General features: G+C 39.3%; 1 protein-coding gene across 3 annotated transcripts; it reads left to right on the top strand.

Moving 5' to 3' along the window:
* The first annotated feature begins 1,126 nt into the window (after positions 1 to 1,126).
* hook3 (hook microtubule-tethering protein 3) lies at positions 1,127 to 25,234 on the top strand. 3 transcript variants are annotated; one of them, XM_034198127.1, is made up of 24 exons: positions 1,127 to 1,338; positions 7,260 to 7,345; positions 7,652 to 7,724; positions 7,895 to 7,945; positions 8,120 to 8,252; positions 9,047 to 9,114; positions 9,502 to 9,564; positions 9,974 to 10,057; positions 12,270 to 12,433; positions 12,517 to 12,657; positions 12,928 to 13,015; positions 13,432 to 13,545; positions 13,737 to 13,847; positions 14,040 to 14,124; positions 14,242 to 14,308; positions 15,929 to 16,069; positions 16,396 to 16,483; positions 19,058 to 19,092; positions 19,180 to 19,262; positions 19,448 to 19,548; positions 19,670 to 19,774; positions 19,932 to 20,003; positions 20,696 to 20,832; positions 22,261 to 25,234. In XM_034198127.1, exons 1-24 carry the CDS (start codon positions 1,282 to 1,284, stop codon positions 22,274 to 22,276), a joined length of 2,163 nt encoding a protein of 720 aa, XP_034054018.1. In that variant the 5' UTR covers positions 1,127 to 1,281; the 3' UTR covers positions 22,277 to 25,234. The 3 variants fall into 3 exon arrangements, with proteins under 3 accessions (XP_034054018.1, XP_034054020.1, XP_034054021.1); XM_034198129.1 differs by having other exon boundaries at positions 21,007 to 25,234; XM_034198130.1 differs by having other exon boundaries at positions 1,128 to 1,338; positions 20,696 to 25,234.
* The last annotated feature ends 1,970 nt before the right edge of the window (positions 25,235 to 27,204 follow it).

The following is a 27,204-nucleotide window of genomic DNA, read 5'->3' as shown; positions in this document are numbered from 1 at the left end:
TAGGCCAAAGATTATTTGCCATGCATGCAGAAAAAGTAATAGTAGGCCTACATAATATCTTGCATTTGTAGACATTTATTTTTATTTTCTGCTTTTTTTCTTAAGTTAGTGCATTTGCTTTCTTAGGGCTCTACTTTCTGAGCAAGCACTGGCCTTCATGTTCAAGAATAGTAGAAGAAGATTCGGCTCAGGACGGCTCATATCAAGGATCAACAGTTGACAGTATGATCCATTCAGCTTGTTTGACAGATTCAGATAACAGCAAATAAAGCCATGCGTTCCCTCTTGGAATGCCACGTTGTAAGGTGTGGCCCATGCCAAGCTGTGTCATTCCTTTTCATTGTCCTTGTCTCCTCCAGTTTGTCTCTGGGGTGTTTGAGCGACCTCCACCCTTTTGTCTATGTCAAACTAACACATGACAGCAGCGTGTGCTGTGAATGTTCACAAGATGAGAACCAGTTAGGTGAGTCTTACCATGGTGGGAACACATAGCACACTGCTTCGAGAGTTGGTGCTTTGGTATCATCTGCATCACAATTTCCCAAATGATATTTCTACAATTTTTTTAACATGACCCTAGTGACCTTCGACATATTCCAAGTACAAGAAAATAGATTTTGTATATATGATGTCAGGATTAGACTTCTCATCTCATTTAAATTGACACCCTACACAAAGATTATCTATGTCGATCAAGGATCAAGGATTTGTTTCCCTTGACAAAATTATCTTTTAACAGATGAATCCTAACATGTTTAAATGTTGTGTGTGCCCGCATAGCCCTTGCTAATGCCTTTTTTCTCTGCTTGTGCTGAGGGTCCCCCGAACCCCTGAGGGTCTTGGTCCCCATAAGTTGTCCTAATGGCAATTTCTTTGTGTTTGTATATATTTGCAAAAGTGAAGCACAATAAACTGAAATCGTTACTGAAGTGGGCCCAAGGCATTTGTATCCAAAATTGAGACTTAGATTATGAAGGCTTCTTTTTGCTCTGTGGATATTATGTCATATCATATATTGTGTATACCTACTTCACATTGTGTATGTGTCTTTCGCGTAAATGTTCATATGATGGAGTTTTTCTGTTGATTTGTCCTAGCACTCCAGACTCCGCCCACCCAGCCCTCCTCTGGCAGACGCCGGAGAGGCGAAGCAGCGCACCCGACTATTGGTCGACGGTTTGAGAGACAGCCGAATGCGAGAGAGACCTCGGGAGTACATGAAGCCGACTGTTTAACTTCAGGCTCTGTTTACCACACAAAGTCGGTTCACGTTAGGTAACCATGACCACATCGGGGTCCTTGGATCGAATGGAGCTCTGTGAAAGCCTCTTGACATGGGTAGGTGGACTAATATGAAGTGTGTGGGTTTATTGTCACTGACTGTCAGTTCTCCGGCTCCCCGGCGATGCTAGTAGGTAGCATTCGAGGCTACTGCTAGCTCGATAAGCTAGCGGGGGAAACATTAGCAGGCTAGAGGAAAATGACACGGGCTCACGTTGGTTACGTATGCATGCCAGCTGTTTGCTGCTTTAGCTGCTGATGTGTTACTTGCTAGCCGCCAGGAAACCATTAACCAAGACTGTAATTTTGGTTCTAGCTCTTTGGTATAGCTCAACTTTACTAACGCCCCATCGTATGTTGTAATGGTCGGATCAGACGTTATAAACGATGGCCTTGATTCAAAGCTTTATTATTGAGCATAAAACGCTTTAGCTCGGTGTCTGCTCTGAGGCTGAATTCCTTTCATTGTTGACCAATGTTTTATTATGGGCGCTTACTCTTCCCTATTGTTACCGACCAGAAATGTAAAATACAGACTAGAGAAAAAAATCATCTGATTGAGTGGTCACATGCTACAAATATTAGCATGTTTACATTGTTGTATGCTTTGAGCACCACTAAAAAAGAGGGTCAAAGAAATGCTGATGTCAACATGATATCCAAGCAGATACAGACATTCACTGTTCTTCTCAGTAGACATCACAGAACAGAAGAAGAGTGAGATAAACCCAGAAATGTCCTAACTGTGATATAGGCTTATATTCAATGAATATGCAACAATAAGGGTAACTGACATGAGTTACTAGGATATGTAAACAGAAGTGTGAATGCATTGATAGACATAACACGTGATGCAAACTCTGCATATGTTCCTTTATGTTTGCTCTACACATTACATAGCTGTCAGTTGTGTTGGCTGAAAACTTGTGGTGCTGGTTTTGGTAGGGCAGCAAGTACACGCAAGCTACCCTCCTCCTGCATAGTCATGTGCTTCCTGACGTAATCACACTTGAAATCCATTTGTTGATTCCCTGAGAGGTAGCCTTTTAGCCTGTGTGTTTATTGTGACATGTATGTACTTCACTGTCGCATCCTGCTCTTGTTGTCATAGCTTGGCTTATGTATTCAACAACTCAAATTGTTCTTTCGTCATGTTCCTTGTAATGGTGTGGCTGGCAAACATTTCCCATATACCTGTTAACTGTGAAGTCACAGCATTGCGTGTGACGGATTGTCACTAAAACGCACGAGACTACAGTACCGCCCTACAAAATAGCCCTGGTGATGTCTAGGTAACTGTTACTGCTTGAGGTCAATGCAAAAGGGGGTCATACACTGACAAGCAAAGCCGTCTATTGTAATATATTTAGGCACAATTGTACAACCACAAATATAACCATATGTCATCCCAATGGCTGCCAATGAACCTTTTCTTCCACTTGAATAGCATTTTATTCCATATTTTATTAATTTCAATTGAGCAAAGCTCTTAGCATGGCCCTAGCAGCACGATCTTGTCATTTGAGTTATAAACACACATGGTAAAGTACACTGTCACCTTTCGTAAGTGTTTCCACAAACTGGTAGGTGTGGGTTTCCTTTTCGGGAACTCTGTGCTCCCTATTTTAGTTGTGTATGTCTGTAGTGTAATTAAGCCAATATTTTCAAGGATGTGATTGTTATTTTTATTGCTCGAGTTCTGTGGCTTATAAAAATTGTAACCATTACGAATTTCAAAAAGAAAAATAATCAGGGTTACCAGTATTTATTTTCTATTCAGTGGCTCTTTGTGTGATCAGCTGCCACAAAATACTTGATATTACATTACTTATTGTGTGTGCGTTGTCATGGGAAGTGCATTTTTATTTGACATGAAGCATTTCCTGACAGTTGGTTTTACAAATTGTCCTTTTGCAATAGAGATATAGTGCACTATTCCCATTGTGAACGAGGCTCCTTGAGCTCATGTATGCTGAACTCCATTGGGCCCTTTGCAGGTTGCTATGAATGATGTGATCAAAGCACACTGAATGTAATCTGGCATGACTGTGGAAAATGAGCAAATCTTGCTTTTATCCATGTACTTTTTTCTTTTAATGTTTAATTGACTGCCATGTATTTTTTTTCTTTTAATGTTTATTTTATTAGATTTTAAATGCCATTTTCTTAATCTCTTTCATTTTTGTAAAGCACTTTGAATTGCCTTGTGTTGAAAAGTGCTATATAAATAAACTTGCCTTGCCTTGCCTTGAACTAGAACCTGAAAATGCTTGTTTCCAGATTCATTGGTTTTCAATCATTACATTGCAGCTCCACACATAGTCTTAGGTCTGAGGACCAACAATACTTTGCAGATAAAATACCAAGATGTTCTGTGATAACCATCCAGTACACAACAAGTATGCATGTGCTGCTTAACCAGTGGTATGCCGTTTCAGTGACCAACATTAACAGCTACTGGTTCAGATAGATTACAACTTTTAAGAAATATTCAAGCCCTGGAGCTTTGAGCTTTGAGCATCCATGATAATTAAGAGAGAATACAGAAAATATGAGTCCAATCGATGTAGTAATGGTGATTGGCCCTACTTCCCCTTTGCAGTAAGTGCTTTTGCTATTAATATAACCATTAGAAGCTGATTGAGAGGTGATCACGATGATATACTGGACATCAGTTAGCCCAGAGCTTTCTGTAAAGTGTTCTCAAATTAAATTAGTGTTGATAGCCGGTAGCCGCTATGAATCACATTACACTGTGGGACACAGGACAATGACCTTTAGCCTGGAGGTTTAGCACAAGGACTTCACTTTTTACAGAAGAATATAGTTTGACATGAGTCTTCTTGGCACTGTATTTACCAAATCATTTTAATGGGTAACCGTATTCAGCCATCAAATGTTATATAAAAAAACTCATGTCATTTAAAAAGTTTAACATTGTGTTGTTTTTATCTACACTTGAGATAGAAATAAAAAAAAACATTCTTGCTTCCATAATCATGTTCATTTCAAAATCTTCCAACCCTAATTTAGCGGTGGGAATTGCAGCTAGGTTGACTCTTTAGCCAGTTACCTGTTATGGCCATCTGATTCCTGATCACCATTCAAGGCATCAAGAGTGACACAAATAACAAACCTCAAAAAGCACAATTCATAAACGTGCCATAATTGAAACAGGGCTAGAAAACAGGGGCTTCTTCCACATAGCCATTGCCATACATTGTCCCACGCAGCATAAAGCAACTCATCAGCGCTGCTCCACTGTGGCTGTTCGAGAGACATCACAGGGCATACGTTCTGTTTAAAGGCTTTGTAATCCAGTGGTATGTATACCACAGGTTTGTTGAGCGAACATGCAGTCAAGCATGTGGAGCTCATGTGGCCATGAGAACCTATTTCTGCTTGGGAACAAAAGCAACAGAGCCCTGCTATAAGGGGACAAAATACCGTTGTTCAGCCAGTGTACAATATCACACAGATTTGGATGTGTTGACCTCAAGTAGCTGTTAGATTAAAGATGACTGATTTGAGGACTTAACTATTCGGCACCAGCAAAAAATAGCTGTTGGTCGTCCAAAAAGACATCACACACCAGGCATGTTACATGTCAAGGGCCATCGATTTATTTTGTCCTGAGTTTGGCTTAATAACAGCCTTTAGAGAGCTGTTGTCATGATGCCATGTTGGGACTGTGGGTTGTCTGTGTGTTTTTGATTGCTCTTATTTTCTTTCCTTCCACCTCTTTCCTGCTAAGGGAAATGAGGCAGACCAAATGTTGCTGCGGTTGAGAGCCACTAACAAGTTTTCTACCACCATTTCTACCATGACGCTTGTCTGGTTTCAGCTAATTGAAGTACTATGCCACTCTGGGAGAGACATATTTTGTGTAGTTGCAGTGTCCCACCCTGTGTAATGTGTTGCAGACTCATGCTTACATGTTAGCGCCTCTGACCAGTCCGAAATGCCACTTTGAGTCAACATTTTTAACAGTTTCATCACTGCTAGATAGGGCTGCTCGATTATGGCAAAAATCATAATCTCGATTATTTGGGTCAATAATTGATATCACGATTATTAAAAACGATTATCCATTTACTTTGAAAGCATCAATTTATTGGAGAAAGGAAATGTGAACAGTATGTTTTGAACAGTTGATTACCCTGAACTTTAAGTATGATTCAACTGAAAAACCAAAAATAATAATAATAAAAAAATAATCGTTTTATTTCGATTACGTTGTTTTCGTAATCGTTGCAAGCCATAATCGTAATTAATTAAAATACGATGAATTGAGCAGCCCCACTGCTAGATCCATTCTAATTAAACACTGGATATAAACACAGTAAGGCAGCATGTAACCCTCTCTTCAAAATAACGAAGCGTCACAGGAAAGGGTGTTTTCTTCAGTGCATACATTTGATGTGGTAGTTTACATTTCGCAGGGTTATTAGAGTGGATAAGGTTTTCTCAGTCTCTCACTTGTAAGCGATGTTATGTAATCAGGGGTATTGTTATGTGTTGGCTCTTGGCCAGTGTTTGGCTTTAGCTACTAGCTCCCTATAGATTGACTAAGAAAAATCATAGCTAACTGGAAAAAAAAGATTAGTAGGAATATGAATATGAATAATGCAGATATTTTGGGTCAGATCATCTGCTTGACAATTCAGTCATCTGAATGTTGTCATACACACCGTCACTCCGCAACAATGTAGGAAGCTTTGATTGAAAGTTACTTATTGAATGTTAGAAGATAATCGATTCCACATTTGTATATTTGGAATGGGTTTTTTGCTATTGAAATACGTTTTAATAAAGGTATACAAGATTCAGGGATCCACAATTAAGAAATGGTATTAGATTTGATGTCCAACAGCAATATCAAACATTTTGGTTATGTGAATTTATCAAGTGATAGTGTGGATGTTAGGCTCATGTTGCCTTCATGTAATGTGAGATGTGTCCTTAACTGTGTACAGTGTCAAGTGTCTTCCTGTTTACTGACCTCTGTCTCTGCCAACAATGATAATTAGGCTCTTAGCTAGTTTTCTGTGGCCTAACAAAGTGTTGCGCCATGTCCCAGACCTATGGAAGCTAATGTAGAGCATTGGATCAAGCACAGTGAATTCACCTCTCCTTTTCAATGTGTTTATAACAGATACTGACATGACGGTGACACAGTAGTCGGAGAAGGTGTTGTTATGACTTGCGTCATGGTTATTTTAAGATTTGTTCTAGAGTCAGTCATTTAATAGCAGTGGAGACAACACCGAGCACATCCGAATATCATTGCCAGCCCATCACTTAGTCACAACAACTTTCAATTAGGGTTATGTTAGAATTATTTAAAAAGCGTTGAACAATGTCAATATACTAAATACCAGCTTAAGCTTGACTCATTTTAACCCAGTTAGTGAATAAATGCTTCATAAATAATTGTACCTGTGTCCCCCACTCTCTCTCATACTATTTGGCTGAATCTTTTGTTGAGTGCTCCCACCCTTAAGCAACGTAAAGAAAAGTGAATTTCAATCTCTACATATATCTCCTCCTGGAATTCCGACATTTCCTGGTCTCAATTTCCCCAACTTTGTCATGTGGACTTTTGGCAGACTGAAAAGCATTCCCTTATGTCTGGGCAACAGACTTTCATCATAGAGGAAGCGCTGCAGAGAAGAATATGGAGGATGAAAAGAGAACAGTGACACGTCAAGTCAGAAAGAAACCCGCAAAGAAATAATGATGCAAGACAAAACTGAGCAATGAAGATAAGCACTTGTGATAAAAGCAGAAGGTGTGAGCTTCCTACTTGTGACTGTATTTACTCATGTCTTCAGGGATACCATTACAATCCAATTTATGTAGCTTGTCAGGCAAAATGTTGCATTTGATAAATTAATCATTTCATGTTTTTGCATATTACATATATATCATTTGTTCCTGCACCCAGCACTCAACTTGTTTGTGTGTTTGTTGTGTAGATCCAGACATTTGGAGTGGAGGCTTCATGCAAGACAGTAGAAGAACTGACGGGCGGTGTCGTCATGGCCCAAGTGCTACAGAAAATGTACGTTTTGTGGATAAATACGTTATCGGTTGTATACGTTTTTATGAAACTTCCTTTTCTTTCATCTTATTTCACATTGTTTCATTTTTCCACATTCATTCAATTATATGACACAATTATACACCAAATTAAATGTGAACCTAATAATTTGCTAATATGTTAAAAAATATAAAAACATTCAGTAGGTCTCCTTCACTGTCAGCTTTTTTATCATTCCATTTCCTAAACTTACAGATTCTGAAGTCTCCTTAAAGATAAAACTACTACACATCTAATTCCTATTCTATTGTTTGTCTTCATTTCCAGAGATGCAGTATATTTCAACGACGCTTGGCTTAGTAGAGTCAAGCCAGAGGTTGGGGACAACTGGAGGTTAAAAGTAAGCATAAGCCTTGGTTTTATTGGTATTTGTGCAAGGTTCAGGTTTGGTGAGAACCGTCTTTTTGTTATATATATATTCTAATTTGCAATGTATGTTATGCTTCAATCAAGCTTGTGTAAGTTGAATTTGTCTTTCTAATATCCTATATAAATTATCTATTTTTTCAGATAAGTAATCTAAAGAAGGTTCTGAAAGGAATCCTCGAATTTAACCAGGAGGTAAGCAGAGCCAGTTGTATTTATTTTTGATTTGATCAGTGGCAAGCATCCCCATTATGTTAGCAGATCTGTTGCTAGAAGCGAAATATTCTAACTGCCGAAACTGTTTAATCTTCTCTATTATGCATATTATGCTTTATTTTGGTTATCAAAACAGCTTTTGTGTTCGTCTAGATCCTTGGCCAGCACATTAACGACTTCACGCTCCCAGATGTGAACCTGATTGGAGAACACTCTGACTCAGCAGAGCTTGGGAGGATGCTGCAGCTCATCCTGGGCTGTGCTGTCAACTGTGAACAGAAACAAGGTGCACATCATATATACTGTGGTATCTGAAAACAATGTCCTCTAATGTCCCTTTGTATTAAAGGGGACCTATCATGCAAAATGCACTTTTTGATGTTTTGTATACATAAATATGTGTCCCCGGTGTGTCAGAGAACTCACGCAGCGTCAGAAAATAAAACCCTCTCTCTTTTCCTCCGTACCCAAATCTCTAAAAACGGGGGTACAACGGAGCTGATCCAGATTTGCGTCCGATATGACGTCATATCGGCAATGCAGACCCACAGCACTATCAGAAACGTTGCTATCAGAATTAATGCCCGACTGTTCTGGACGTAATATGGTCGGTGTTTACATTAGCATCGCTAACACTCAGAGCTAACCTGTACTGGAGAGAGCATGTGTGTGAAGAAGCAGGAAATAAAAAGGAACTCACCTTGTGGTATAACCGGCAAGAGAGAAAGCCTTTGAGCTCCAAACTGTTTCAGAAATAATCCTTGATAATCCATGATATGGCGTTTCATCACGGCAGTATCTGTCGGTAGAATCTCCCGCATAAGCTCCGCCCCTCTTTTTTATCAATTTTCTTTAAAGCTTTATACCCAAAATCAGCACTTTTGAAACAGGAAGTGAAATAGAGGGATATGAGGCATGGCTAGAATGGGTGATCTGTTTGGTATTTTGAGCAAAACACTTCATAGACATGTTTTATATATCTGAGACCTATGCTGTTGCCTAAAAATAGCATGATAGGTGACCTTTAACACTGACCTCAAATGCCCCCCTTCATTCTGTCCCTTTCTCTCTGTTCTCTAGAATACATCCAGACCATAATGATGATGGAGGAATCGGTGCAGCATGTTGTCATGACAGCCATCCAAGAGGTGAACTTTCCTGTTTATTACATCATAGATTAATGATGAGAATAAGGCAAGATTGGTCATGTATATTTTTCCAATTCAATCTACCAAAGATCAACTACAAATCAACTTAGATATGTCTACTGATGGAAGATAGTCCTACAACTCTGAGTACTGAAGTTTTGTCAAGTTTTATTGTGTTTTTTGTTGTTGTAACATCACACAAAATAACAGCTTTACATATATTTTGTGTACAATTTATTTTTGAAATTGGAAAGTTTCTGAGCAATAAACTTGCAGCTAGCTTAAACCTACCACTTCTATTCTTGTTTCAGGCAGCATATTTATTTCTGTCTTTATTTTAATGTATGTTTCTTCCAAATATGAACCTGTTGTTGTGTGTTCCTGCAGCTGATGAGTAAAGAGACTCCGGTGTTGGGGGGCAGTGACTCGTATGTGGATCTAGACAGACAGGTATGGACACTTTGTATAACCTCACTGTGATGCCTTTTAATGCATGTCTGTTGTAGACAGATTCACGAAAGATATTTAAAGTTTATATATAAATTCCCTGTTATAGACTTCACTTTTAGATTAAAATCACAAGCCAAACTTTGAAATTGCACAGACACCTTTCGTGAACTTACACACAGTATTCACTATAACGTGTGACCTAATACATTGACCCAGGTGTCCTCCACAACTAATGTTCTACTTTTTGAACACATACCTGTAAAAGAGCTGGGCGTACAGGGAACAAATAGCCTTAGCAGGAGTACTGTGCTTTTTGGTTTCATTTCTGTGTATAAACTGCCTCAAAAACATCTCAGGGTGATCCATCTTTTCTTCAGTGTTTTTATTTGTTGTTTCTTTCTGTTCTCAGCTGAAGAAGACAGCAGAGGATCTGAATGATGCTTTGTCTACCAAGGAGGAGATCTCCCAGAGGTGTCGTGAGCTGGACATGCAGGTTGGTGTTATTTTTAACGCGGTTTGACCTCTGTTCTTGTACATCCTAGCACAGTTTGCAGGTACTCACGTTTCTGACCTAACCAGAAAGACAACACACCCCCAGATAGGAACTATTTTGTCTTTGTTTGCTATTGTTAGGACTCCTGGTCAAATGTATAAATAGCCTTGATCTAAAATAGTTGTGTCAGCAGGACAATGCAATTTGAAACTGAAAAGATGAATGAGCCTTATGTATAGTCAGGATAGTAGTTAATGGGGCTCAATGCATTCAGTGTGTCCAGAAAATAACATTGCATAACACCTTTACCCAAGTTTTCTTTTGACTTTTCCTCTATATTTGGTAACGTTTTCACTATCTAACTGGTTTTGTCATGTACTTCTTATATCTAGTTTTGGTTACGCTTTAAAAGCAGCACCCTTCTTTGCATGATTTGCTTTCTACTGATTAACCTTTCTTGTACCCTCCTAAATATGTCCTTGTCAGATCATTTATTTTTAAATTGAATTGTGATAATCTGCTGCAGAAAGAGAGAAACACCCTATATCTATATTGAAAGTAGATCATAGTGAACATATTAACTTCTCTTTATTTTCTGCTAATGACACAGTAATAAAAAAAAAGAAATGGAGCTGCAATTTTCTCCTGTTGTTTTGTTTCCTGACTTTTTCCAACACTGTGCCTTGCTTTAAAGGCCCTCCATGTCCAAGAGGAGCGTGATAGACTGAGGTTAGACTATAATGAGCTAGAAGAGAGGGTAAATCTAAACTTTCTTTTTCTTTCTGTCTCTTTTTTCCATCCATGGTGTGTGGTGTGTCTAATAGGCCTGGATTTCTTTTCAGTCTGCTTGCACCGGCATCCCCCTTTAGGAATCCTGGCTCTCCTAACTATGTGTGCATGTGTGTGTGTACACGTATGTGCACAAGTGTTTGTGCACACGTCTACACACGTGGTCCTCTCAGGAAACTTGTGTGGGTGTGTCAGTTGTCACCCCTTCACTAATTATCCTCTGCCTTTTTACCTTGGTGTGTTTCATTGCTTTCCCACAGCAACTGTAGAAACTAAGGGGGAACACAGGAGGGTCATTTCTTGGCTAAACTGTTGAAGATATGTCACATTTTTACACAAACTGTGCTTTACTCAGATGTGATGTTAATATATATATATAAAAAAGGAAAAAGATCTCTGGTTCTTTGGTTAGCAATCATCGAGCAGCACAATTGCTTGTAGTGTAACTCAATATTAAGTATGTATTTTATTTTTTTATTAGGTTAACTCCCACCCCATGTTTTTTAACTTTTGAGATCACAACGCTAATGGTATACAGGCTTGTTGCCGTGAGAGCATTTTCAAAGGGGTGCTAGATCATCGAAAACACTTTCACATAACAATGTAGCAAACATTTAAATGGAATCCATCTTTCACATAGAACTATTCAACAACATTTAAAAAAGACATAGATGTGCTAGTATGTCAGAAGAAAAAGCTAATGACATTTATTTGTATTCACATTATTTAGATTTTATCCAATTGATCCTGGCAAATTCTTAAAGGGTTGAGAATCAATGGTATGTGCTAGCATTACATGCCAGGTAAATAGGTGTATTTATTTTTAAATAACCTTGCCTAATCATGTTACAGTTCTATTTCCTAATAACATATATTAAGATCAGTTCATATTTTGAGTGTTAGTAATTAATTAGCGCCACATTTAAAACAAACAATTAAAGAACTGCCTCTGCGTTGTTTTGTGTGGAGCTTGATGCCCTGTCTGTCACATTGAGAAGGCAACATCAAACCACATGTCGCCCTCTCTGCTATGCTGGAGTTTGTTGGTCTGCCCTGTTGAAGTGCGTTTGATGTATGCTTGCTTTATTACCAGAGTTCATGCTGCAGTGATTTAATAACCTTTGGAATTCTTGTACAGAAATTCTACATTTAAGTACCTTGACATATATTGTTTGAAAAGTAACGTATTCCCATGTTCTGCCTCTCTTCTCTCTATCTTGAACATTCTTTCTTTCCATCCTTCTCTACACCTCAAATGTACCATCCTTCTTTCGATTTTGACCTTCACCTTTCCTGTTTCCAAATATCTTTCTTCTCCCTCTCCATCCAATCTGTGTATCTCACTCCTGAACTATCCTCTCTGTCTTTTCTTCTTATTGCACTTCCATTCTGTGCGCTTCCTTCGCCCTCTCCCCTCCCACAGGTGGCAGCGCTGCAAGAGGAGAAGAGCAGTTTGCTAGCGGAGAACCAGGTCCTGATGGAGCGACACAACCAGTCTGACTCCATCGAGGATATAAACAGCCCTGCAGGACGCAGACACCTCCAGCTGCAGACACAACTGGAGCAGCTTCAGGAGGAAACGTTCAGGTACAACTTGCTGGAAATAGAGTGAGTTTCTTGCTATATAAACAGTGAAAGTCGAAGTGACTCATGCTGACGTCAACATCTAGGTTGGAGGCATCAAAAGATGACTACCGGATCCGCTGTGAGGAGCTTGAAAAAGAACTCCTGGATGTGAAGTCGCAGAATGAAGAGCTTTCGTCACTGGCTGACGAAGCCCAGTCGCTCAAGGATGAGATGGATGTCCTCAGGTAAGACACGGATGCAAAATGTTGTCCGTTTAAACTACCTAAGGAGAGTAAACTGAACAAGAGAAGGGATTCCAAAAGCCTGTTGGGGACGGATAGGTAGAACAACAGGGGATGACGCAAGATAATGAATCTTGTTGAACCACTACTATCCTGTTATTTCAGACTGCTGTTGTTACAGGTGTGTTGCTACACAAACGGAGCGTTAGCAAAGCTGCCACCTCTCCTTTTCTTTCTAAATGTAAAACCAGTGTATGTTGATTCCCTCCCCAGGCATTCATCAGACAAAGTGTCAAAGCTGGAGGGCACAGTGGAACACTACAAGAAGAAACTAGAGGACATGGGACTGCTCAGGAGACAGGTACAAAGACAGTAGTAGCAACAAAACAAATGTTGGCATGGTCCTGTCTGATGCCCACTTAACGTTGCTTTGGTGGTACCTGGAAGCTTGTTAAAATCCACCTAGATGCTTTTTTTTTAAATATACATTTGTTCACTTTTTCATCATTTGGATTGTTAATTTCTATGTTGTTAATTTATTATTATTATTTAAAAAGGTGTAATGTAAAGCCCCCTAAGAATTATTTTTAATGTGTGATATTGGGCTATATAAATACAATTGGATTGATATATTTATTGTGTTGGAGCTATTCAATGTTCCCTACAATGCTTTGCAGAGTGTCCATTGATTAGTCAGAGACATAGTTAGGCTAACAGAAATATGTATCTGTCCGAGTTCTCCGTTCTAAAAAAAAAATGATATTTCTTCTTTTCCAGATTAAGCTTATAGAGGAGAAGAACACGGTGTTAATGCAGAGCAACGTGGGTTTGGAAGAGGAGCTACGGAAAGCGAATGCCACCAAGGGCCAGCTGGAGACGTACAAGAGACAGGTATCAAACCGAGAGCTGAACTACACGTGCAGTTATCATTATCTATATGGCCCCAGGCTGGGCGATATACCCCGATTAATAACTACACACACACACACATACACACACACACACACACACACACACACACACACACACACACACACACACAAACTTGTCAATTTTTGATTGAATGCTCTTTCTCTGCACAGGTGGTTGAACTTCAGAACAGACTGTCAGAAGAGTCTAAAAAGGCCGACAAGATGGAGTTTGAGTACAAACGCGTCAAAGAGAAGACGGACTCTCTCCAAAAAGAAAAAGATGTATGTACCACTCACACTATACAAGAATGACCCAAAGGCTGTAAACACTTTGAAATGCTGCAGTTTCAAAAAGTAGTTCAAGGACAGATGAATTATGTTGGACAATAGGGATTTTTATTTCAGACCCTGTACTTTTCCCTCCCTCACACTGTTTCTGTATAAGTTATCACACATGTGTCCTCTCCCCTGTAGCGAATGCGTACAGAAAGAGACTCTCTCAAGGAAACCATTGAAGAGCTACACTGCGTTCAAGCCCAAGAGGGACAGCTTACATCAGGTACAATGAAAAGCTATCTAAATAAGAGTAGCTGAGCTTGTTCTGTTAAAGCAAAGTATAATCTACTTTTTCAAGCCTTAACAGTTGGGTTTAACCTTTCATAATGTTTTGTTTTAGGCTTGTTCCCATTGGCCAGCAACGACGGTGATTCACTGGCGGCGGAGATCACTACCCCAGAGATTCGGTATGAATTTAGTTTTGTTTCCCTTTTGGTTATTAAACAAGGGAAGGTAATCATAAAGAGTTGTTGATTGACTACATATCAGATCATCTAATGTGTTTATATTCTACAGGAATGCAAGTAAATGATTGTAAATATTGTGCTCTACAGAGGAAGATATACCACATAGTATCACATCTGAATTTCTGTGTTAAGAAGTACTGTAAGCTTTAGGTTTTTAGGACGCATTTCTATTTCGCTTCATGTTGCTATTTGCATGCTAAACAGAAGTCAGTGAAGATGGAAGGGATAGGAGATGTAAGAGAGAGATGTTGCTGATCTTGCGTGCCTGCTCCCCTGGCGCTTTAAGGCCTTAAAGGAGGAGTCCCTCTAGCGACTTATGTAATAGTTGTGCGAGTTACATCAGCCGCTTTTCAAGAGGGGTGGGTTTTCAGCTGGCAGTATACTATGCCTGGATTGTTTTTCCAACACTCATGAAATGAAGACAAATATGGATTTACATTTGAATCCTTTAAAAGCTACTTAAACATGATTTAAACTATCTAAATCTAGACTAATCATTACCCTCTAGAGGTAGAGTAATGAAAAGCTGTTGTGCCTCAGGGTGATGACATATCCCGCAGGCTTTCGAAGGTTTAAGTGGAAACATTGAGGATGATTCATTCTTATGTATGTCTGTTGCTTGTCAGTTAATCATCCAACAGTGAGAATGAAAATCTGGCGTAGGCTGGGCCTTTTTGACAGATTAAACTCGTCGCTTTCATACGTAGCATCTGGGATTGATCTCTGGCCGTCATTTGACTGTAAACCATGAAACAGCCAGGAAAACAGCTGGAGTTAAAGCAATTCCCTCAATCTACTGCAGAGTATGAATAGCAGCTCAGCTAGAATAAACCCAGGCCTGTTGCTTTAATCAGTCGTGTTAGACCTGGGCTAACCTTAGCTAGCAGCTGTGAGTTCATCTGGAAACATTTAGTCAGATCCGCTCAGGAGTTGGCAGCCACGCCCTGAAAAACACATTTCAGGACCCAAGAGACAGACTGCTCAACACTGTCCAAAACAGATTCAATTGTATCGGTTTGGTAGATCGATTATAAGAAAAAAGTATCTCAAATATTTCTACCTTCCCTGACCTGAGTGCACAGTTTGTCTTCAGGAAACAGTCAGTCACTCGGGGGAAGAGTCATATATTCAGCTTTGCAATGGAAGTGTCTTCTTAGGGGGCATCTCTAACATGTTTAAAGATCTAGAGATGCCCATAGAGACCATTGAAGTACTACAACAGCAATACAAAAAGTTGTGTTGCTTTTAATGTTTTGAGTTTTATTTGACTGAGCCAACAGCAGCTTTTTTGGTAGTAGAATGTATCAAATGTCCCCAATGTGTCATGTTATATGCACTGATGCTACACAGTTTGTGCGTAAACATTATTCCGCAACAGTTATAATTAATAAAGGAGAACATAGGTGGCTTCTGTTTGTCTATCACCATGACAGATTGAATTCTCACTGACATAATGAGGGTTGTATTGGTTGGTGAGTACCAAATGTTGAAGCAACCGAAATGTGGTTGCTTCAACAAAATGATTTTTTTGAATTGACACTGTCCAATGTGTTTTTGCAGAGAACATCTGATTCGTCTGCAGCATGAGAACAAGATGTTGAAGCTGGCTCAGGAGGGGTCGGACAACGAGAAGATTGCGCTGCTGCAGAGTCTGCTGGAGGATGCTAGCAGAAGGAAAAATGAACTGGAGACGGAAAACAGGTCAAAGGAACAGCCAGATGCATGCAGCCTAGCATCAGCAGCAAAAGCAAACACAACTTGAGGCTGAATTCTTATTTTGTATTCTCTGTTGTGCTTAAAATGTAAAACATAGAGCAAAGATAAAGTCTTTTGATGTGTTCATGTAGTTTTCAGTGCCACACTTCCCAACTGGGCTGATTGTGTTTCCCTGTGTGGGAACGCGGATCAATCTCACACAAAGATTTTCTCTGTCTTCATTGGAATTTCAGTCAATGACCTTTGAGCCAGCAACAGGCCGTATTCATTGCTGTGTTAAAGCCATCTTGTCTTTTGTGTTTTTCATCTAGGTTAATCAATCAGCGTCTGATGGAGGAGCAGAGTCAGGTGGAGGAGCTGCAGAAGAATCTTCAAGAAGAGGGCTCCAAAGCAGACAACGTAAGTAATGAAATGTTTGTTCTGCATTGTGGGTGCACAACTCTCATATCAGTGTAGATGTTGGCGGCCAAAGGGTCAAATTCCCATCATACCACACTGAAACAAAGATGGCGCACAATCCTGCAGTACACAGCTCCTCCTGAAGGTTTTGATGTTTTGTTTTAAAAAAATAACCCATTGCATAACAATTATTTTCTTTTTCTTTGCATCTAACTCTTCACAAGATAACCATACATAATATTAACCATTGCTAACAGATTGTATTCTTTGTTTTTCTGTTTCTGCTCTTTTATATTGTATTATAGCCATGATTCGTCTGTATGGCATCAATATATTGATTAAATAAGAAATAAGAATATCTTAAAATCCAACTCTGTTTTAGTTTGTATTAACATCATTACCTGTGTTTCATATTTGAAACATAACAAAAACATGATTTTTTTGTATTGCTTTCTCCTCTGTCTCCTTGAAACCAGTTCCTAGTAGGGGGCTGGTATTTAGGATTGGACCCCCCAAGAAGGTTTATGTGTGAGAGAGAGCATGCATGCATCAAACCATCTTTCTTTTTCTTGAATTAACCCTGATTTAAAATGCTACCAACTCTTTTTTTTCTTTCGTGGGTTTTGGGGGTCAGTTCCTGCCATCAGTTGATTCTCTCAATATCAACAAAACACTTGTATACAGTAGTAAATAAGTTACTTTCAGCCACTTCCAGTGTTTTATACACGCAGTATATTTTAAAATACACAAAACGGATTACTACTTAAAGGTGGGGTAGGTAATTCACTTCAGAAACACTTTTTGTTATATTCCATGGAATGCTCTTAACATCCCGATAGCAATGAATATATTAAATGCTTTGACAATAAATATATACAAAAATGTCATCTGTGGAAGCCGTAGCGCTGTAAAAAGCACGACCAATCATTTGAGCCGGCCCGGCTAAAATAACTGGATGGCCTACCTGCCTGTCAGCCTTCTGTGCACAATCTTATCTCGTGCCCTCATTGGTCATGTGCGCGTTTGTGTGTGTTGGAGGAGGGGCTCTGTAAGGAAGTCTGAAGGAAAGGGCAGATATTTTTCGGTTGTGTTCTTTCAAATTCTAGCGCACTCGAGCTGGTTTCTCCATTCTTACCTACCCTACCTTTAACAGTGTATATAACTACCAAAATGTGTAAAGGAAACTTTTTCTCATGCACACATCAAAGGTGAACAAATATCATAACATTTAGAATATTCTTGAAGAATGTATGTAAATTATACTGAACACTTTTGTAAACGGATGTTTTTTTTATCATTTTGCTGTTCAATTCATCAAGAATTTTTTTTTAAAATGTATATCTTTTCCTCAAGAATTTATGGTCACGCAGTAGGGCTGCTCGATTATGGCAAAAATCATAATCTCGATTATTTGGGTCAATAATTGATGTCACGATTATTAAAAACGATTATCCATTTACTTTAAAAACATCAATTTATTGAAAAGAAAAATGTGAACAGTATGTTTTTAACAGTTGATTACCCTGAACTTTAACTCAACGGAAAAAACTATTTTTAATAATAATAATAAAAAAAGTATCGTTTTATTTCGATTACGTTGTTTTCGTAATCGTTGCAAGCCATAATCGTAATTGCAATTTAAAATACGATTAATTGAGCAGCCCTATCACGCAGGCTGAGTAACATAAACAAATTCTTAAAAAAAACAACATCCACATTTGACAGGTCTGTGATTTTTGCCAATCAGTAAAAATAATGTTTCTTTTCAAATAATGCTCCCCCTGTCAGACTATAGTAAGTATAACTTTGTGATTCCTGCCAAGTTCCTTCTTTTAGATATTAGGGTGTAACAGCTCAGTGTAGTAAATGTGCACTGTGACAAAACGGAACACAGTGGGATGCTAATGTGGGTTTTCTTAACGTACACATTTTTAGAGAATGAAATAAGAACTCCTAAATATCATCAACGCAATCTGTATTTAGAATCATGACTGCATGCATTTGATACACTGAGTTGTTGCACGCATGTAATAGTGACTCCTTTCCTAGCTAGGTGTCAAGAATCTGCCTTTTGAATCAGTCCTCTGGCATCCTCTACGTGTTTATCCTCTTTATAGCAACATACCTTTCCTCTTTCCTTGATGCCTTCTGATTTCTTGTTTAGCGATTTCTCTGCACTCAACTGATTATAGATCAAAAAACATAAAAATGAACCAGAACTCTCCGCTTATTGTAAATATTCACTGTGATTATCAATCTGTGAATTCATGTTTGGTTTGAAGTCTCCACTGATTCTTTTGAGTAATTCAAGGTCACGAATGTTTCATAATGCCACATTTTCCAAGCATTAATCGGTTGTAACCTTCCCTCTGTTGGATGAGAGGGGACATGTGCAGGTTCTTGTTATATTGTGGTGCTTTTGATTACAACGTTTACGGGGTCAGTCTTCAAAAAATGAAGAAGACTGACATTTGCTGCAACTCCTGCATTTATCCAGCAGTGTCTCTTTGATTGTATCTGTGGGTTGTATAGGATGGAATATTACGTTATAAAACATATCCTTTTTTTTCCCAGTCTTCTATCCTGAAGAAGAAATATGAGGAGCACATGTAAGATAACATACATTTAATTAAAAAGTTCATATTTATCATGAGACAAAACGAGGCTTGACATTGTTTCTTTCTACTCTTCATCAGGGAGAAACTACGGGAGTTGAACAACGAGTTGCTGAAGAAGAATACATTCATCGACGAAATGGAGCCTAAATACAACAGCAGCTGTGAGTTTATATTCTTGTTTTTCACCTCTTACCATCAGATCTCTTATTTTGAATGTTTGAAATTGGTTTAATGTGTGGTACAGATCAAACACTGAGACATTCAAATGTATTCTTCAAGGCATATCAAAAGAAAATCAGGAATACACTCAACCAAAAAAATGTAAATATCTGTGTTATTGCCTCAGCCCAACGAGTGGAGGAGCTGGAGGAGGCCCTGAAGAAGAAAGATGATGACATGAAACAGATGGAGGAGAGATATAAGAAATACCTGGAAAAGGCCAAGAGTGTGAGTTTACTTTGTGAATGTGAACTATGTTTTGCACGGAGTATTGTTACTTGTGATGCTTGCTGTAGGTGTCGTTCAACAGGAGCATTTATGTGAGTTTGATTGAATGTGTCCTCTCCAGGTGATCCGGACCCTGGACCCCAAGCAGAACCAGGGATCAGGTCCAGAGGTGCAGGCCCTGAAGAACCAGCTGCAGGAGAAGGACAGGATGTTGCACTCTTTGGAGGTAATCCAAGTTGTTAGAAAAGTTGAATAGTCTGACAAGAAAACAGACGAGCAGCTTGTGGGCTTAACAACCAGTCCCCTCGTAGATAACCAGTGTTTTGTAGCTTCAAAAGCCCTTGCATTTCTTAATGTTGTGTCTTGGCGTTTCCTCCAAACAGAAAGAGATGGACAAGACAAAAAGCCAGAGAGATTACGAGGAGAAACTGATTGTGTCAGCCTGGTACAATATGGTAAGGAAAAACCTCTTACTGCCTGAAGTCTTAGAACTACTGTCCGTTTTAAATTGTGGCTCACATTAATGACTTAGAAAGAAGTGTAATAATTCACTGAAATCCATAACATTAAAGTTATATAGTACCACAATGATTAGCACATTAAGCCATAAGTTAATTATTTGATTAATGTAATTGCCACACATTTGATGGTTCCAGTTTCTAAAAACGGAAAATGTAGTATCTTTGGGTACATTTAATGATGTCACATTGTGCCCTATGATACTGTGATTTTGTGAGCATTTTTCACAGTTATCTAATGATTAATTTAATTACCTAATGATTATTATAAAAAAAGGAAACTACATATGGCATGCCACATTTTTTTTTCTTTGTAAATGTACTGTGATTTTGCAATACCCTTTGATGTGTAGGCCCAAATCGATGAAACAAAACATCGCAACTCATGCAGGAAGGCATTTCAACCACCAGAGGGCAGCATATGCTTTTTTATAAGCCTCACAAACAATGTGTTGTCTGTTACACTTTTGATCAATAGCTATTGTTCATATGATGTTGAATTGTTACTGATATTTGTTCGAGCTAAATTGTTTCCTTGCACCAATTGTGACATCACGTACGACATCTTGTTTTACCGATGGTGACCATTACATTTATAATGAGATTACTTCCTCTGTTCCTCCTCCCAGGGCATGTCTCTGCAGAAGAAGGCGGCTGAAGACAGACTTGCCAACACGGGCTCGGGTCAGTCCTTCCTGGCCCGGCAGAGACAGGCCACCAGCACTCGCCGCTCATACCCCGGCCACGTCCAGCCCGCTACCGCCAGGTAGATGGCAGCAGGGGGCAGACAGATACTTAGACAAACTACCTTACAAACCCCCCGAACTCACATACAGTAGATGTGCCTTTTCTGAGGCACACTATTTCCATTCATTTCTAATGGACGTTCTTATTTTCCTGCATTCTCCCTATTGATTTTCTTCTTTTCCTTCTTGATCAGATCCATGAGGTAGAGATGCCAGACAAAGCTGCCCAAAAAAAATCTCCCACCACTTTTTTTCCCCCTTAACTTAACAGTTTTTATTCTGGCTCCTGTGATGCCACGCTCCTTCCCTTTTTAACTAATCAGCATTTTGATAGGGTGTTACTAACCACTGACCCTGTGCTCTGTGGCGAACCTTTGTCCTGGCTATTGCATCCTTTGGAAGTTATTGTCATTTTTTGTTTTTACGGAAGCGCTCTGCCTGTTCATTCAGTATTTATGCACATCTCTACCTGTCATATCACTTAAGGTTCATCGTGTTTCTTAGCCTGGAGTTGACAGTTGTTCTGTTTCTGATGTAGCTTTCAATCAGGCGACAGCTATTCTCATTTCTCATATGTCATTGTTTAAACTGTGTTTTTCAAATGGAGACGACTTGCTCTTCTGCGGCGTCATTATGTCTATATTGTTTTGCAACAAATACATTAAGGAATAGGAAGATGAATTGTCGTCACAGAAAATGTTTCATTTCAGAAGAATTGTCTAAATGATCTCTAATGGGATTTGAAAGTTACTCCTTCAGTTGGTGAAGTTTTTCCAGGAGTCACAATCCACAGCTAGATAGATTTTGGCAAAGTACAAGCTAACTGTGTTTTCATTATCTTCTATTAAGGAGCCACCATTGTTCTAGGAAAGGCACACATACCAGCATTTACCTGATGTGCCATAGTGTTAAATTGAAATATATATCGCAGTATTTGGTTCATGTTATCTTTGGAACACTGCAGGCGCGCCTCCTCACACTACACACAGAGAGAAATGAGATGAAGGAAAATCTAGCCTTGACTTCTGGATGCTTGCACTGTTTTGTTGAAAAGGGATTTAGTCTGGAGATGGTCCTGTATGCCGATAATATAACAATGAGAGGATGCTGATTCAGTGTAGCTCATTGAAGCAGACTGACTTCCCCCGTCATTAAAGATAAATGATTTGCTCTCATAGTAAAAAGGCTGTTAAATAAAAGCACTGCACACTATGTCAATTTAAATAGGAATCTTGAATTGGTATGCTTGTTTCTGTTACTGTCCTTTCTTTAACTTATTTATTTTCCCCCTGCATTGTCCTTGTTTGCTCTAACATTTTACCATGATTTTCTTTGAAGGGATTAACCCTGTTTGTTTGCTGTGTATGTCTTTGTATCAAGGCCAGATTCTAATCTAGCACTCTCCGCCGTCTGACCGTTATCTCTCTTTCTCTTTCCTCCCTCAACAGCAATGTCACTGCATGACTGCCACACCAATGAGCTGGCCCAGCCTTGTGTGTGTGTCCTGGCCCGGCCCGGCTCTGGCCTACGTTGGCCCCGGGCCGGGCTAGGCAGAGGCACACGATGCATGAATCCTCGCCTTGCATGACTTTTGCATAGACTCATGCCAGCGAATAACCAGCACACCCGCAGCAGAGCATGAGCACTAACAATACTCTGCTGTGTCATGCGTTGTAACCTCCACACAAGCCCAGAGGCGGCAAGAAATTCAACTCCTTTCCTCATTTCCCGCTCCTTCTCCTCCTTCCCTTTACTCTCCTCCTTCCCTTTACTCTCCTCCTTCCCTTTACTCTTTATGGACATGTTTGCGTCTACTCCCTTGTTACAATTCTATTTCTGTTACAAATACCAACAACAGGGGCAGAATATCGCAGTATAGTCCGTTTACCAGGCAGTTGCTTAGGTTTGCTGGCTGCTTCAGGATACCTCAATGACATACTTTCACATATCTGTTTTTCATGGTTGAAGAAGAGTCTACATCTGCATGTGAGAGATATCTGAGAGGTGTAGCTTGCAAATGTATCACAAAAAAAGCTCCCCTTTAAACTTCTAAGTGTGTATCTCCTGCAATGCCCAGCCTCTCGTTGCTAGATGGCATCTTTAGAGTGGTTTTACCTCAAGTATTAGGAGTAGCGTATAGGGCATTACTGTGCTGCCCTGTAAGCTGTTGGACTCTGCAGTAGGAACATAGGATGGCAAAATAAGTATTTGTATCAAGATGAATAACATTGTTACAGATATGCGTTTATACAAGATAAAAGCCCCCATTAAGCCTACTTATAATTTATTTTTAGATTGCATTCAACATCTCTCGATAGTGGCTATATGTCGTCTATGTTATTTGACCAAGTAGCAAATAACCTGCACTCTAATGGAGCCAAAATTAAGAGGCTCTGCTGGCGGTGCATTTTGTCACACTTGTAATACATTACCTACAATCATTTAACAGTGTTACTATTGCAACTTAATGAAAATTGGCATCTAATTAACGTATCAGTATTCCAGATTGTATAAAAGTATGTTGACAAATATGGCGAGAGATTGGACCTAAGAAAATATGCATATTACAGGAATAAGTGCATTTTTCAAATGAGAGAGATGGTTGGGCCCTCATATTTTAGTGCCTTTGTTTAAAATGTGACGTATTGAGAAAAAAAAACAAGACTGGCTGGTCGTTTTAGGACTAAAAGCATTAAGGCTATTTTATTGTTGAAAAGAGGGAATAAATCAATTCTCGTCTACTTGATATATTTCTTGACAAACACTCAAATTAACCAGGCTGATTGGGGCTTTTCTTCTCTGTATTTTAACCCATTTTACTCATACATGTTATATTGTGTAACCTTGATTTAATTCATGCCGTGCATTTTTATCTTAATGGCTTATTTATTATTTTGCCGCTTGTACAGCAGTGTTGTTACATTTTTTTATATCAGCAGTAGTATTTTATCATCACTTAAACTGTTACAATGGATGTGAAGTTACCATACAACTTTGAGATACTGTTAAATACTTGTCTTATGCAACGAAAGGAGGATGTGGTTTGAAGAAGTATTTTTCTCCAGCAAATGACATAAAGGTTGTTACATTATCTGTGATCAGTGTAAAATGAGAACATGGTGCAAAGTTCCATTCACCTCTAGTCTTTTCAGGAAGTCTCGTCATGTTTGAAATATGTTTTCTTGATAACAAAAAAGCACATTTTTACACTTTTAATTCACATACGACCCTACACATGATTTTATTTTCCAGTGTTTGAGCTACAACAACAACGATGGGGTTGATGTTTGAGAAAAAAGACAGATTAGCTGTTGGGAATGCATTAAAATGAAGCTAGTTTAGCTGTTCGGTTAACTAACCTTACAACAACAATTTAGCTTCTACATTTGGTCATCCCATTAGTTTCCGAAGTAGAGTGGAAAAACATTTGCAGTGTGAATCCAGTTAGGTAAAGATGTGATGTTTTTATTTGTCCAGTTCTCTACTTTTTTCTGTCCAAATCTGTGTTTTGTAAACCATTTGCCATTAAAATCCAGTTGTAAGTTATATTACACACAACTCTTTTAACCGTCCATCCTCATGAGTCATTGGTTTGGTAAGAAATCTGTATATAATGGAACACATCCACATTGTGGTTGACCTGTTTAAAGTTATATCAGGGATTTTGGGAGCATTTTTGTTATTTAATATCCCCCCTAAGAGAATGAATTTAATGTTGTCCTCTTTAATCCCTCATCGAGCCAACCAATGTATGTTGTTGCTTACATGTGTCGGTGTATATATATACCTAATATTTCTTGCAAATATTTAGATACTGGGTGACAGATTATCACAAACTGGAGAAACTAGCTTCAGAAGACAGCCAGTTAGCACCACTTTCAGACATTTTAACTCAATAAGGAAGGAAAAGGTTATGTACTGTTTTAGCTATAACTCCAAATCTTTCCTTGATATTCATTTTTCAGAACAAAATACTGAATGAATATTGCAGTATTCTTTACAAAACCTGGTCATATCGTGGAGTATTACTTACATGCCGAAGCTCAAATGAGTACCCGGTGTTCCCTAGTGTTACTTGACTTGTATTAGAGATGGAACAAACATGAGGTCAGAATTTTATCACCACGCGTGCAGTGTTTGCTGTATTTTTTTACTCATTGGAAATCTTTTCTTTACATATTGAAGTAGCAAATAACCTTCCATTTGCCAAGTTTTATATTGCTTGTATACAAACTACACTATGTACATACTAAATGTGGCGATAGTAGAGGAGGTGTCTTGATGTGATCGAGAAAATGAAACTTAAGTTACGTAAGATGGATTTCATAAAGCATCTGTCTGATGAGGGCCTATGGATGATAATGTGCTTCCTACACTGCTAAACTTGGAAATGTCATTGTAAATAAAGCTTGTATAAAACAGGCCGCTTGTCTGTTTTTATTTTCCAAATCATGATGACCAGATTCTTGTTATCGAATAACACAAGCATTCTGAATAGTTTTGTTTTCTTCACAGGTTTACTTTGTAATGTATGACATGCGTGACACTTATCAGACAGTGGGCGTAAATTAATCCATGGCATCAAATTCCATTGTTTGCGCAAAATTGATATTTGTACGTATATCAAAATGACATTGTGACATCGGAAACTAACAACCTTTTCTTTCTGTAGCATTTCCAAGTGGTATTATTGTGGGTGCAGCTGTTGCAAAGACAACAGGATCGATTTCTGTTTTCCTCAGAGCCTAGCAACAAACATTACATTACATTACATTGCATTTAGCTGACGCTTTTATCCAAAGCGACTTACAATAAGTACATTCGACCAGGAAGACACAACCTTGAAGAAAACAGAATCATATAAGTACATCAGGTTTCATAGAGCCAAACATTTCAAGTGCTACTCAACTGGCTTTAGGTAAGCCAGTCCTTTATTAGTATAAAAGTGCTTCGTTAATAGTTCTAACGCTCGAAGTGGAGTCGAAAGAGATGAGTTTTCAGTTTGCGCCGGAAGATGTGCAAGCTATCTGCCGTCCTGATGTCAATGGGGAGCTCATTCCACCATCTTGGAGCCAGGACAGCAAACCCACGTGTTTTCGCCGATGGGAAATTGGGTCCCCCTCGCAGCGAGGGCGCAACGAGTCGTTTGGCTTATGCAGAGCGTAGTGCACGCGCTGGGGTGTACGGTTTAACCATGTCCTGGATGTAGGAAGGGCCAGATCCATTCGCAGCATGGTAAGCAAGTACCAGTGTCTTGAAGTGGATTCTAGCAGTTACCGGAAGCCAGTGAAGGGAGCGGAGGAGCGGAGTGGTGTGGGAGAATTTAGGAAGGTTGAAGACCAGACGAGCCGCTGCATTCTGGATGAGCTGCAGAGGTCGGATGGCACATGCAGGTAGACCAGCCAGGAGGGAGTTGCAGTAGTCTAGGCGTGAGATGACGAGAGCCTGGACCAGAACCTGAGTCGCTTTCTGAGTCAGCTGGGGACGTATCTTCCTGATGTTGTAAAGCGTGTATCTGCAGCAACGGGTTGTAGCAGCGATGTTTGAAGTGAAGGACAGGTTGTTATCTAGGGTCACACCCAGATTCCTTGCAGTCTGAGTCGGGGAAACAACTGAGGTGCCGATGTTGATTGTTAGGTCAAGAGTGGGACAATCTTTTCCCGGGAGGAAGAGCAGCTCAGTCTTGTCAAGGTTGAGCTTGAGGTGGTGAGCAGACATCCACTGAGAGATGTCAGCTAGACAACAAACAAAACAGGACACTGCATTTTGTGCTCCAGTTATTTCTGTTGTTCAACTGTCCGCCATCTCTTTTACCAACTGCAAAGAACTTACATTGATACCCTTGTACGGTGGCCCTGAAGTGCAAGACACCACAACATTTCACAAAACACAACAGCATTTCACAAAACTTCACAGCATTTCAGAAAACACTACAGCATTTCACAAAACGCCACAGCATTTCAGAAAACACTACAGCATTTCACAAAACACCACAGCATTTCACAAAACGCCACAGAATTTCAGAAAACACTACAGCATTTCACAAAACACCACAGCATTTCACAAAACGCCACAGCATTTCAGAAAACACTACAGCATTTCACAAAACGCCACAGCATTTCAGAAAACACTACAGCATTTCACAAAACACCACAGCATTTCACAAAACGCCACAGAATTTCAGAAAACACTACAGCATTTCACAAAACACCACAGCATTTCACAAAACACCACAGCATTTCACAAAACGCCACAGCATTTCACAAAACGCCACAGCATTTCAGAAAACACTACAGCATTTCACAAAACGCCACAGCATTTCACAAAACACCACAGCATTTCAGAAAACACTACAGCATTTCACAAAACGCCACAGCATTTCACAAAACGCC

This window comes from Gymnodraco acuticeps, unplaced genomic scaffold (assembly GCF_902827175.1).
Source record: "Gymnodraco acuticeps unplaced genomic scaffold, fGymAcu1.1, whole genome shotgun sequence".
Lineage (NCBI taxonomy): Eukaryota > Metazoa > Chordata > Actinopteri > Perciformes > Bathydraconidae > Gymnodraco > Gymnodraco acuticeps.
This window is presented reverse-complemented; position numbering and strand designations above follow the sequence as displayed.